Source organism: Equus caballus, chromosome 14 (assembly GCF_041296265.1).
Source record: "Equus caballus isolate H_3958 breed thoroughbred chromosome 14, TB-T2T, whole genome shotgun sequence".
Taxonomy (NCBI): domain Eukaryota; kingdom Metazoa; phylum Chordata; class Mammalia; order Perissodactyla; family Equidae; genus Equus; species Equus caballus.
This window is the reverse complement of record NC_091697.1, coordinates 18,403,688-18,416,969: the sequence shown is the minus strand read 5'-3', so window position 1 is coordinate 18,416,969 and position 13,282 is coordinate 18,403,688. Positions and strand designations below refer to the sequence as shown.

General features: G+C 49.1%; 1 protein-coding gene across 3 annotated transcripts in view; it reads left to right on the top strand.

Annotated features, from left to right (window-relative positions):
- Positions 1 to 13,075, top strand: part of MAML1 (mastermind like transcriptional coactivator 1) — a 37,540-nt gene extending 24,465 nt beyond the window's left edge. For 2 of the 3 annotated variants that reach the window (XM_023617026.2, XM_023617027.2), the window contains 4 exons: positions 1,114 to 2,529; positions 4,955 to 5,194; positions 7,157 to 7,253; positions 9,568 to 13,075. In XM_023617026.2, coding sequence (XP_023472794.2) covers positions 1,114 to 2,529; positions 4,955 to 5,194; positions 7,157 to 7,253; positions 9,568 to 10,547 — 2,733 coding nt within the window. In that variant the 3' untranslated portion in view covers positions 10,548 to 13,075. The remainder of the gene's footprint in view (positions 1 to 1,113; positions 2,530 to 4,954; positions 5,195 to 7,156; positions 7,254 to 9,567) is intronic. The other variant, XM_023617028.2, reaches the window with a different exon arrangement.
- Positions 13,076 to 13,282: the final 207 nt, after the last annotated feature.

Sequence of the window (13,282 nt, the reverse complement as noted above, 5' to 3'; positions counted from 1 at the left end):
GCAGCACCAGTTTAGAGGCTGTGAGTGGAGGAGTTCTGTCCTGACAGCTGACCACAGATTGGCGAAAGAGTGGAAGGAGACCACCTCCTCTCCTCCCACCCCCACTCCTGCCCCTGCACTCTCAGGAGGGTGCTCGGGTTGGCAGGGAGGAGAGTGGGACAAAAGCCAAAAGGCAGGGGCTGGCCTGGTGGCACAGCGGTTAAGTGCGCACGTTCACTTCAGCAGCCCGGGGTTCGCCAGTTCGGATCCCGGGTGCAGACGTGGCACTGCTTGGCAAGCCATGCTGTGGTAGGTGTCCCACATATAAAGTAGAGGAAGATGGGCACAGATGTTAGCTCAGGGCCAGTCTTCCTCAGCAAAAAGAGGAGGATTGGCAGCAGTTACCTAAGGGCTAATCTTCCTCAAAAAAAAAGCCAAAAGGCAGAGCCTGCAGGTATGGAGGCCTAGGAGCAGTCCAGCCTGGAGAGAAGTGGTGGAGCTAGGCAAGGGATCCTAGAAAGGCTGAGAAGGGCATGAAAACTGTAACAAGATGGAGGCCTGGGGCTGTGGTCAGCCGCACCAACGTCTGAGAAAGGGGCTGTACTGGCCAGGGCTCTTTCAGCTGAAAGCAAGAAAAATCCAAGTTAAACTGGCCTACACACAGGAAGGAATTTATTGGTTCCCATAAGTGAAAAGTCCAGGGGAATGGCTGGTCTTGAGTATAACTAGATCCAGGACTCCAACGCTACCCTCAAGAAGGTATATGTCTCCTCTGGCTCTTTCTCACTGGCTCCATTCTTGGGTACACCCTCAGACTAGATGACTATGGCCAGCACCAGGCTCGTATCCTGCAAAGAGAGAGGACTGTACAAGTCCAGGGAATGATGCATTGGCTGCAGCTGGGTTGCTTTCCCACAGCTGAGCTAGTCATCCTGACTCAGGCGAGGTGACAGAACCTGGGGGAGGGAGAGGCAACCCCAGAGGGGAAATGGGGGTATGTTCTCAGAAGTGAGGAGTGTAAACTGGGCAAGCAAAATCATCAGGAGAAGGCCCATGGTTTAAGTCACTGTTAGAAGCAGAGGGGCCTCATATATGACATTGTGTACTTAAGTAACTCTTTTCCATGTTTTTCAGCATCTCCACGATACAGTGAAGAGAAATCTCGATAGCGCCACTTCCCCTCAGAATGGCGATCAACAGAATGGCTATGGAGATCTCTTTCCTGGGCACAAGAAGACCCGCCGGGAGACCCCTCTGGGAGTAGCTGTCTCTTCTAATGGCCTGCCTCCAGCCTCCCCTCTTGGTCAGCCTGACAAGCCTGGTGCAGAGGCCCTCCAGGCCAGCGGGAAGCACTCACTGGGACTGGACTCCATCAACAAGAAGTGTCTAGCAGACTCAAGCCTCCACCTGAACGGAGGCAGCAACCCCGGAGACTCCTTTCCTCTGAGCCTGAATAAAGAACTGAAGCAGGAGCCAGTCGATGACCTGCCTTGCATGATCGCAGGGGCCGGAGGCTCCATATCTCAAAGCAACCTCATGCCTGATCTCAACCTTAACGAGCAGGAGTGGAAGGAGCTCATTGAGGAGCTGAACAGGTCAGTGCCCGATGAAGACATGAAGGATCTGTTTAATGAGGACTTTGAAGAAAAGAAGGACCCAGAGTCTTCTGGTTCTGCCACACAGACCCCGTTGGCACAGGACATTAATATTAAGACAGAATTCTCTCCAGCAGCCTTTGAGCAAGAACAGTTAGGCTCTCCACAAGGGAGGGCTGGGTCTGCAGGACAGACCTTTATGGGGCCTTCGTCTGGCCCTGTGAGCACAGATTCACCCAGCCTAGGGGCCTCTCAGCCTCTTTTCCACGCCTCTGGTCAGCCCGGGCCAGACAATCCCAGTCCTAACCTAATGCCAGCATCAGCCCAGGCCCAGAATGCGCAAAGAGCCCTCTCCAGTGTGGTATTACCTAGCCAGGGCCCAGGAGGGGCCTCAGAGCTATCCTCTGCCCACCAGCTCCAGCAGATCGCTGCCAAGCAGAAGCGTGAGCAGATGATCCAGAACCCACAGCAGGCTGCCCCAGCAGCAGCCCCAGGCCAGATGTCCACGTGGCAGCAGACAGGCCCCTCCCACAGTCCCTTAAATGTCCCTTATCCTATGGAGAAGCCTGCCAGCCCTCCTGGCTATAAGCAAGACTTCACCAACTCCAAACTGCTCATGATGCCCAGTGTGAACAAGAGCTCCCCTCGGCCCGGAGGCCCCTACCTCCAGCCCAGCCATGTGAACCTGCTGAGTCACCAGCCACCAAGTAACTTGAATCAGAACGCTGTGACTAATCAAGGCTCAGTGCTGGATTATGGCAATACCAAACCCCTTTCTCATTACAAAGCAGACTGTGGGCAAAGTGGCCCTGGGTCTGGCCAGAGCAAGACGGCCCTGATGGCTTATCTTCCCCAGCAGCTGCCCCATCTGAGCAGCGAGCAGAACTCCTTGTTTTTGATGAAACCAAAGCCGCCGGGAAACATGCCCTTCCGATCACTGGTTCCGCCTAGCCAGGTGAGCATGTGGCTTTACTCTCTGTTCCTGGAATCCATCTGGTTACCAACTCCCAGGTAGTTGAGGAACAGAGGGAGGGAAGGAGCAACTACCATCATCCTTTAACCCCCTTGAGAGTGAAAATTGGTCGAGCAAACCAGGGTTGATTCTTAATAAACAAAAATAGGGTAAAAGTCCTTAGTATAACTTGGTTTTAAGTATACACACATTTGAGGAATCAACTGCACTTAGTCTCATGTCTCTTTGATACTACACAGTTTAAATCATTTGTGGCTGTATTTTGCAGGTAAAGATCATATTTAATTTTCTTCTTAGAGGCTGTGCTTTTTTTTAACCATGATTCAGATCTCTATGTTCAAACTACCTTAAGTTTTAGAACGCTTATAACATTTTAGGTGAGTACTGCTTCCCAGCACATCTAAACTCTGTGATTCTTTAGTCATGACGCTCAAACCTAACAGAATCACGTGGCTCTGTAGGGTGGAGAATGGCCAAGTACCAGTTTTATCCTGATCATTATTGGCATTTCCACTCATGTTTAAATATGTTCTAAATTGCCTCCTCCCTGGAAGCCTTCTCTTGGCTGCAGCTTGTACAGTAAATAAACACGGACTTCCACAGAGATGAAGCACGCTTGCTTTCTCCCTCCACGCTGTCCTGGACTGTCTTCCACATCTGTGTATGCAGATCCATTGATACTTTTTAGCAGTTGTGTGACAGCAGTATGTAATGTGACAGAGTGTAGGCGTACTGCCTTGCTTCCTGTTTTTCACTACTGTAAGCCTGCAGTGAATACCTTTGTGTGTAGTTTGTGTATTTGTAGCACACTCTAAAATATTAAAAAATTTAAAAACTCAGTAGTGGTGATAGCATGAGGAAATTGACACGCTCATATACTGGTGGGGTGTCTAAATGGGTACATTGCTTTTGGAAAGTATTTTGGCATGATATATTTTTCATAAGCATCAACACATTATACCCCTGCAAGAAATAATCCAAAAAACGAAGAAAGTTATCTACAAGATATTCATTGCATGATTATTTCTTTTTTTTTAATAGTGTCATTTTATTTTATTATTTTTTTAATTTTTAATTTTTGTGTTTTTGTCTTTTGAGGAAGATTAGCCCTGAGCTAACTATTGCCAGTCCTCCTCTTTTTTCTGAGGAAGACTGGCCCTGAGCCAACATCTGTGCCCACCTTCCTCTACTTTATATGTAGGACGCCTACCACAGCATGGCTTTTGCCAAGCGGTACCATGTCCGCACCCGGGATCCAAACTGGCGAACCCCCGGCCGCCGAGAAGTGGAACGTGCGAACTCAACTGCTGCACCACCGGGCCGGCCCTGCATGATTATTTCTAATAGCCAAAAACCGGAAGCAATTTAAGCATCTCTGAACAGGAGAATGCATGTGTCAGTATTGATACTTCCACTTTCAGCAATTAAACTGCTGCACAGCCACTAACAGAGACCTTCAGGAAGGGCAGCACAGTGACAACTGCGATTTCAGTAGTGCTTTGCCCTTCACAGAGCACTCGTGTAGCCCATACGCTTCCATTGATTGGGGTGAAGAAATTACATCAGAATCTATCTGCACTGACATTAGAATCTTGTAAAGATTAGGTATACAAACAAATGAGGATTGGAGAAGAGCTCATAAAGTTGAACTTAAGTGATCATTGCTTTTTACCTTTTCCTGTTTTGAGTTAAATTTTCCCCTTTTTTAAAAATGTAAGTAATGGTGTTGGGATAATATTGTGGTAACCTTTGACATGACTGTCACTATTGGTCTATGTATTAATAGAGAATATTGGTTAAAGTTCTCATCAGTATGCAGTATTTTTTAAGCATGAATATCTGACAAAAGCCAAGCAGTCTCTTCCCAGGAAAATGCTCTACACACGTGGACAAACCATAGAAATGCTGTACACACGTCGACAAACTATACAATTTCAGGAGGTTCAGGGCCAGCCCCTCGGCAGGGATCCACGTTTTGCACCTGTGAAACTTAGTGTCTCCATCCACCAGAGCCCCTCAGAGCCTCCCTCCTCTGGGGGCCCATCTGCACTCACGCATTCCAGTAAGCAAGCATTTCTAAGCTACAGTTGCATACTAGAACTGTTGTGTGCAGATATACAAGTTTAAGTGTAAAATCATACCTTAACACTGGTGAATGATAGGAAGCAAAGCTAACCTGGAGCCAGTGACTGTTCATTGCTGGGCCTGGGCACTCTGGTGTTAGCTCTTTGGGTCTCCAGTCCAGCCCTGGAGGATGGTTGCACTGGAATCGTCTTCAGGGAAACCGAGGCTTTAAGAGAAAGCCTTGAGCCAGGCTCTCACTGGGCAGAGCTCATCTGCTCTAATCAGGGATTGTAGACTTCACTGTGTCCCACCTGACTTGAGACCCCCTTATCTCTGTTGACAGGAGCAGAACCCTCCCAATGTCCCTGTGCCAGCCCAGGCTGCCAGCGGTGGGGCGCAGCCGCCCACTGCGTCTGTGGCCAGTACTCACAGCAGCACCCCCTATCTCAGTAGCCAGCAGCAGGCAGCTGTAATGAAGCAGCATCAAATGCTTTTGGACCAGCAGAAACAGAGGGAGCAGCAACAAAAGCATTTGCAGCAACAGCAGTTCTTGCAAAGGCAGCAGCACCTTCTGGCAGAACAGGTAAAAAGAAAGGTGGAATAAAAGCCCTACCACCCTTACCTCTGCCTGCCTCCCAGGTCAGCACAGTGGCAGCATGTCCACTGTTCAAGTGCTTTGCCCTTTTAAACCCCTTTCCAAGAGTGTGGCATTTTTCAGACGGTGGTGGCCTGTGTCAGAAACAGCATTATGTCACTTAGGGGGGATTAATGGAGGCAGAATCTGTGGCTAAATGTATTGGGAACCTTTTTCCATGACCCTTCTTGGCCTCTACCAAAGCACTAAGCCAACTGGTCCGCTGGTTCCCTGCAGGGCCCAGCTTTGTTGTAAATATAGTTTGTTATTATTTTATTTATTTATTTTTTTTAAGATTTTATTTTTCCTTCCAAAGCCCCCCGGTACATAGTCGTGTATTTTTAGTTGTGGGTCCTTCTAGTTGTGGCATGTGGGATGCCGCCTCAGCATGGCCTGATGAGCACTGCCGTGTCCATGCCCAGGATTCGAACCGGTGAAACCCTGGGCCGCCTCAGCAGAGCACACAAACTTAACCATTCGGCCACGGGGCCGGCCCCAATATAGTTTATTATAAGCCAGAACGTGAAGCAGGGAAATGAAGATGTCCCTGAGGTCCTAGGATCCTAGAATCAGGACCAACAAGCCCCCTCCAAGTCCTGCAGTTTACCTAGTTGGTCATCAAGTGTAGCGTACAGGCACCAAGTACAAGAGTTCTCAGGATTTTAAATTACATCTTTAAGACAAGAGAAGAACTAGCTGCCCAGAGGATAAAGTTGATTGAGGATGACTTTAAAACCCACATCACTGCCTCAGTTCTGCCATTTTTTATTGGGGTATAATTCATATGACATACAATTCATCTATTTAAAGTGTACAATTCACTGGTTTTTAGTATATTCACAGACTTGTGCAACCATCACCACAGTCAACTTTAGACCATTTCATCACCTAAAAAGAAACCCTATACCCATTAAAAGTTTTTGCCCCATTCCAGGCCTAGGCAACCACTAATCTACTTTTTGTCTCTGTAGATTTGCCTGTTCTGGACATTTCGTATAAATGTATTCAAGGTTCAACCATGTAGCCTATATCAGTACTTCCCTCCTTTTTATGGCTGAGTAATATTCTGTTGTATGAGTATGCTGTGTTTTATTTATCCATTCACCTGTTGATAGACATTTGGGTTGTTTCCCCTTTTTGTCGACATAGGTTTTCAGTTTCATGAGTGTTCTGCCCAGGGATGGAATTGCTGGGTCGTATGGTAACTCTTATGTTTAACCTTTGGAGGAACTACCAGACTGTGTTCCAAAGTGGCTGCACTCTTTATGTTCCCACAGCAGTGTACGAGGATGCCAGTTTCTCCACGTCCTTGCCACATATAGTTGGCTTTTGTTTTTTGTTTTTTGTTACTTGTTTTTTTTTAGGAAGATTAGCCCTGAGCTAACTACTGCCAATCCTCCTCTTTTTGCCAAGGAAGACTGGCCCTGAGCTAACATCCGTGCCCATCTTCCTCTACTTCTATGTGGGATGCCTACCACAGCATGGTGTGCCAAGCGATGCCATGTCCTCACCCAGGATCTGAACTGATGAACCCTGGGCCACCGAAGCGGAATGTGCGCACTTAACTGCTGCGCCACCAGGCTGGCCCCATATAGTTGGCTTTTGATTCTAGGCATCCTGGTGGGTGTGGAGTGGTGTATCACTGTGGCTTTGATTTGCATTTCCCTGATCTGCCCTCCATTTCTTTAACCTGATAATACCACCTTTTTTTAAAATCATCGTTCCTTAGACCTGCCCCCTCCTTCTGTTTTATACTGTTTTTGTAAAATCCCCCAAATGAGATCACCAGCGTTATCTCCACAGGAGTCCTTCTGTGAGTAACAAAGTTAGGTAGTCCACTTTTCTCTGATTTAACTCTGTTTTTGTTTTATGTGCATCTTATTGTTTTGTTCTGTTGTTGGCATTTTCTAGGAGAAGCAGCAGTTCCAGCGCCATCTGACCCGCCCACCACCCCAGTACCAAGACCCGACACAGAGCACCTTCCCACAACAGGTCGGACAGTTCACAGGTGAGGGGCATCCGAGGCGATGGAGTAGGGGCAGGGGAGGCAGGCACCGACAGAGCAAAGGTCTGGTCCACTTGCGCTGAGTTCCTGCTGTCTGCCTAGCTTCACGCTAGGTGCTAAATGGATTTACTCACTCAAGTAAATTCAGTCTGCCTAAGGAGCCTGGCTTTCTAGTTACCCCGCAGGCCAGGAAACAGGGTCACTGAGGCAGACTGCTGTGGCTAAGCACTTTGACTGGGTCCCTGGCTATACATTCTTCTGAAGCAAAATCGTTTCTTTTTTTTTTTTTTTGAGGAAGATTAGCCCTGAGCTAACTGCTGCCGATCCTCCTCTTTTTGCTGGGGAAGACTGGCCCTGAGCTAACATCCATGTCCATCTTCCTCTCCTTTATATGTGCGACGCCTACCACAGCATGGCTTTGCCAAGCGGTGCCATGTCCGCACCCAGGATCCAAACTGGCAAACCCTGGGCCGCCGAAGCAGAACGTGTGCACTTAACCGCTGCGCCACCGGGCCGGCCCCTGAAGCAAAATCATTTCTAGTTGGAGAATATCTTATCAATAGGAAACAGCTTCTGTAATTCTTAAGAAAGTTCTTTGCTTCTGCCGTTATCTGTCTCTTCAAAAAATGACCCTCTCCTATTTTCCAGATAAGGAGAGACAACGCACTGTGTGGCCTTACACTTCTTCCTGTTTGCTCACTTTGGTGTCACGAGTGGCAGCATCAGAAAAGGGCAGGAAGCACTTTGAGGTCTTAGCTGTCATGTCTCAGATATGCAAGGGAACCTGACTGCCGTTGCTCAGGCTGTCATTCCAGAAATACATAGATTTTAGTTGACAGGTGCAGTAAAATGTTGTCTGTACCTGCCTTCCTAGCTCTTCTTGGAATATCTTCAAAACGTTTCCTTTCTTGGTCAATGACTCTCACTATAAAGTGTCTCAGAGAAGCTGACTACAGCTGAGCATTCTGGAGGAGACTAGATGGAGTTTTATGTGTGTGCTGAGACTGTGGAGTCGAAATCTGCAGGCATCTCAGAAGCCTGGGTCTCAGCCAGCTCTTCTGCCTTCACCCCCCGTAATGTGGCTGTGGGCTGTCAGTGGGAGTGAAACAGACTATTTCAGCTCTCCTCTTTTCTTCAGCCCAGTTTTCAGTTAGGTGCTAGTAGAGAGAGAGAGAAGAGAAACAAAGCACTGAGCTGTGGCCAGCCCTGGGACAATCACTCTCCTACCCACAAAAGCTTGTCTCAGTGTTATCACTTGTGCATCTGTTGCTGAAGGCAGAGCCCCAGACAGCAGGTTCCCTGAGGACGGGACCTCTCTGTCCTCCCGTTCCCTGCTATCTCTCCAGCACAGCGCCTCGCACAGAGCAGGTGCTTGGGAAACATCTGCCAACGTCAGTCTAGACTTCTCCCTCCCACGACCACCTTGTTGTTCTGTGGTGTAAGGAATAGGAGCTCACATTCTCCCTCTCTTACCCCCTGTGCCACATTGGAGGAGCCCCTCACCTAAGTGATTTTAACAGCTCTGCCCAGCAGAGTCTAAACCACAATCCTGGTCCAGTGACCCTTTGGCCTTGCAGCTCTTTCCTTCACGTGGCAGCCGCAGCTCTTCTGGATCTGGCCAGGACTGTCTCTTCAGTCTTAGCTCTAACCAACTGGATGCTTTCCCCACACCCCAGCCACAGAGTCCCCACAGAGACTGCCTTCCGTAACTCTGTGCCTTTGCACGTTCTTTTCTCTGTTTAGAATACTGTTGCTCTAAACTATTAATTACTAAACTTCTACGCTTTTAAAACCCAATATATTTGTCATCATCTCTCTGAAGCCTTCTCCAAATCTTCCCAGGCATTAAACCTTCAGTCCCCTGCACTCCCACAGCCTGCTGTCCAGCCTTTGTTGGTGTAACCCTGTCACACCACATGGAGTCTGTGCTTCCCAAAGGCAGATCCTAGATTGGATCCGTCTTGGAGTCCCCAGTGCCCAGCACAGGACCTACCACAGAGCAGAAATGGGGTGGGCCTTTGAAAGGTGAACCGAGTCCTCTGGCTTGCCCTCCCCTTGGGCTTTGCCCCTTCCTCTCTGCCTGTCTTAATCCCCTCGTTGCTCCAGACAAGCCTCCATTTCACCCTGTGGGAAACCTGCTGCCCCTTGGCCCCCAGTGCGCTCTTCTTTGAGGTTCCATTGACCATGAGATATCTTGGGTTCTGATTTTGCCTCTCTTCCCTGTAGGGTAGCAGCTGCAGCTTGGGTCTTGAAGGTGTCTCCACAGTGGTGGTCAAGAAATGCCAGCTTGATTGACAGACTCTTCTCTGTCTTCTAGGGTCCTCTGCTGCCATGCCTGGCATGAACAACTTGGGTCCATCTAATTCCACCTGTCCTCGAGTGTTCCCTTCAGCCGGGAATCTGATGCCAATGGGCCCTGGGCACACTTCAGTTTCCTCTGTCCCCTCGAACTCAGGCCAGCAGGACCGAGGTGTGGCTCAGTTCGCTGGCTCCCAAAGCATGCCACAGAGCAGCCTCTATGGCATGGCCTCTGGCATAACCCAGATAGTTGCCCAGCCCCCGCCACAGGTCACCAACGGACATGCCCACATTCCACGGCAGGCCAGCGTGGGCCAGAACACCTCAGTTTCAGCTGCCTATGGGCAGAACTCTCTGGGGAGCTCTGGCCTCTCCCAACAGCACAATAAGGGAACCCTGAACTCTGGTTTAACTAAGCCACAGGTCCCAAGGGTGTCAGCGGCCATGGGAGGCCAGAATCCCTCATGGCAACATCAAGGAATGGCAAACCTGAGTGGCCAGACCCCAGGGAACAACACTGTAAGCCCCTTCACTGCAGCCTCCAGTTTCCACCTGCAGCAGGCCCACCTGAAAATGTCCAGCGCGCAATTCTCCCAGGCGATGCCCAGCAGGCCCATGGCCCCCATGAGCTCGGCAGCTGCAGCGGGATCCATGCTGCCCCCTGTGAGCGCACAGCAGAGGACCAGTGCCCCTGCCCCAGCACCTCCCCAGGGAGCTCCGCAGCAGGGCTTGCCAGGCCTGAGCCCAGCAGGGCCTGAGCTGGGAGCCTTCAGCCAGAGCTCCGCTCCACCGATGGGCGGCCGGGCAGGGCTGCACTGCACCCAGGCCTACCCCGTGCGGACCGCGGGCCAGGAGCTGCCCTTTGCCTACAGTGGGCAGCCAGGCAGCAGCGGGCTGGCCAGCATGGCTGGAGATGCCGACCTGATCGACTCCCTGCTGAAGAACAGGACTTCGGAAGAGTGGATGAATGATTTGGATGACCTTTTAGGGCCTCAGTAACAGCAGAATTTGTGGTGTTTTCAGTGTTTATACATCCTGTATTTTTGTTCTCAGATTCAAGAAAGAGCAAGTACTTTGGACCAAAAGCACAGGGCCCAGGGAGCTGGACGGGTAGAGCCAGAGCCCTGAGGCTGAGGCCCGGCCCTTGCCAGGACCTGCGGGGCCCGAGGCTCTGAGCCAGCAGTTGTGGTCTGTTGGGCTGGCCCCAGCCCCTCTGCTGGCATCAGTACCTGGTATTGGGACAGCAGGACAGGGTTCTACAGGTGGTTTTCTATCCAAGTGACCAAAACCAACAGTAACGACAGTGAAGCCCCACGATGTCAGGCTTGTAAAAGTCTGCTGTCATGTTGATCAGTCCAAGGTTTCTCCACGTGCCCTAGTGTTGGGGACAGGTTCTGTTGAAACTTTATATAGCAGAACTATTTGCAAATTGTAGCATAGAAAAAAATTTTTTTAAAAAGGTTTTAAAACAGATTAGGATAGGTGGTGGTTTAAATTGATCAAGTGGCATTGGGAACCTAGGGTTTCCTTTTGATTAAGAGCCTTTTTTATTCGTGCTCTTTGTCAGCTTTCAGGGGAAAATGAGGGTCACTGGAAAATCATTTGTGTAAGTGCAGGCTGTGACTGCATGTGCCAAAAAGGAACAGGATGCCGTGAGATAGCAGAGCGAGTGACAGATCTTTCCAGCAGCTCCTCCTCCTTCTAGAACGCTCTTCTTCCAGGTTGGCATTTACCAGGACCTGCCAAGGACCTCCCCAGGGCGTTGGTAGTGGGATCCTAGGCAACCCCCAGGCTAAATGCTGAAATGGCATATTTGGGATTCCTATGTGTTCTTTTGTTTGTAACTTCCCGCCATTTGCAGTTTCTCTGAAAACTTACATTTAACATGTTAGGAAGGTGGTCATTGTTGAGTTGCGCACAGATGTCTTTCCTTCACCCCATCATCAGTTCCCATGTCCTTTCTTCCTGCCTCTCCTCCTTTCTCCAGCCCAAATGGAAAACCTCTAAAGCAAAGATTTACTAGATTGGAGGGGAAAAGAGAGAGTCAGTGAAATTCCTAGGGGGCCCTGGCATTGTAGGGAAGAAGGTATCCCATCCCCAGAAAGGAAAGGTTTGGGGGAGGGAGAAAAGAGGTGGCCCCATTTGCAGGGAGTCTGCAGGCCTGGTCAGAGAACAGCCTTCCGCTCTGCTGTACTACTCCTTCCACTCCCATACCATATGACTTGCACTTTTTAAAGAGAATTGCTTTATAACACTAATACATCTTTTATAAAGATTCAAATGGATTTCTCTCTCAATTAGTGGAGTTGACTAAGCTGAGAGTCCACAAAGCAGGCGATTACCTGTGGGCTATTTGTGGAAAGCAAAGACGGAGAGAGCACTTCGGTATAATAAAAGCAAAATGGTAGCTCAGGGTGAGACCCTTTTAAACAGTGTTGGAGAGAAGATAGTACACTGAATAGAGTGGCTTATATGCAGAGTGGTCTCGGAGAAACCACAACCCCGCTTTGTTTTCCCTGGAGCCTCAAAATGGATAATTCAAGGAGTATCGTATGTAAAGAATTGAGCCAAGGAACATATTCACACAGCCAGCCTGAATGGCTTTGAGGGGGTGAAGGGTTGTACACACTTCGGTAATTATTTTGCACCAGTAGTGCCTTTCATGGGGGTACTTAGGCCCTCAGATCCTCTTCTCTAATAGCCATTTGCCACCACAGGTGGTGTTTGGGCCATTTCCCCTTTAAATACCCTCCCTGCCTTGCCCAAATGCTGAGTTTAGCTCTCAAAGAAGGGAATGAATCATTAAGCCAGTGAAGACTCCACCCTCTGAGTGAGTTCCCCAATCTGAAGGGGAAGGAGGGTGACTTCAGTAGGTTTTCTACCAAAAATAGTGGGCTGAAGGCTGGTGATGGGCACTTCCTCCTCTCCTGGTCTCCCTCTGGCTGCTGCTCACCTCTGTCCTGGGGTGCTGTGCCTCCCATCCCAGGGAGGACTGCCCTTGCCTTAGTCCTGAGGCTGCCTAGACAGCAGGCTGCTCACTTGCTGCAGTGTCAGAGCAATAAAATGTGATGCCTGGGGTCCCCCCAGGGAGCTGCCCGTGGCTTTATTCGCGAGTCTGGTTTTTGCGTGGGCAAGGGAGGAGGTGACTCGGCTTCAGCGCAGATCCCCATCTTCCAGGAACCATGACTCAAAAGGGTGCTCGGACTTTTGTTATACACATTCGCTTTGTGTAAATAAATGTTTACAATTTTCTATTAAAGATGGAATAAGCGTTAGAGCTTCTGACTGTATATTTTTTACTTTTATAGATTTTAAAACTATGATCCTTTATATATGTGTTTTGGGGGAGCTATGATAAGTTTTATGGCAAACAGTTGGTATTGTTAACTTTTTATTGTCATCAGAATACATAAAAATCCTATTAATCCCCTTATTCTTCTACTTCCCCTAACTCTGGTATACACCAAAAAGAAATCTTTACTTTCCTTGTTTTATCATCATAAAATAATAAAAATATTTTGCTAGTATGCAACTGCCCGTGTACTTGACTTCCCATGGCCATGCCAGCAGGTAGGAGCTGGACCTGGCCGTGACTGCTTTGTTTGGTGGTTGGCTTTCTTTTGTGATTTAGCTGCTTTCTTATTGCGTGGTGGTGGCGGCCGGGGATTTGATTTACCTCAGAGTAACTTCTGTTGTGTGACGACAGCTATGAAATGAGAACTGACGTTACTCAG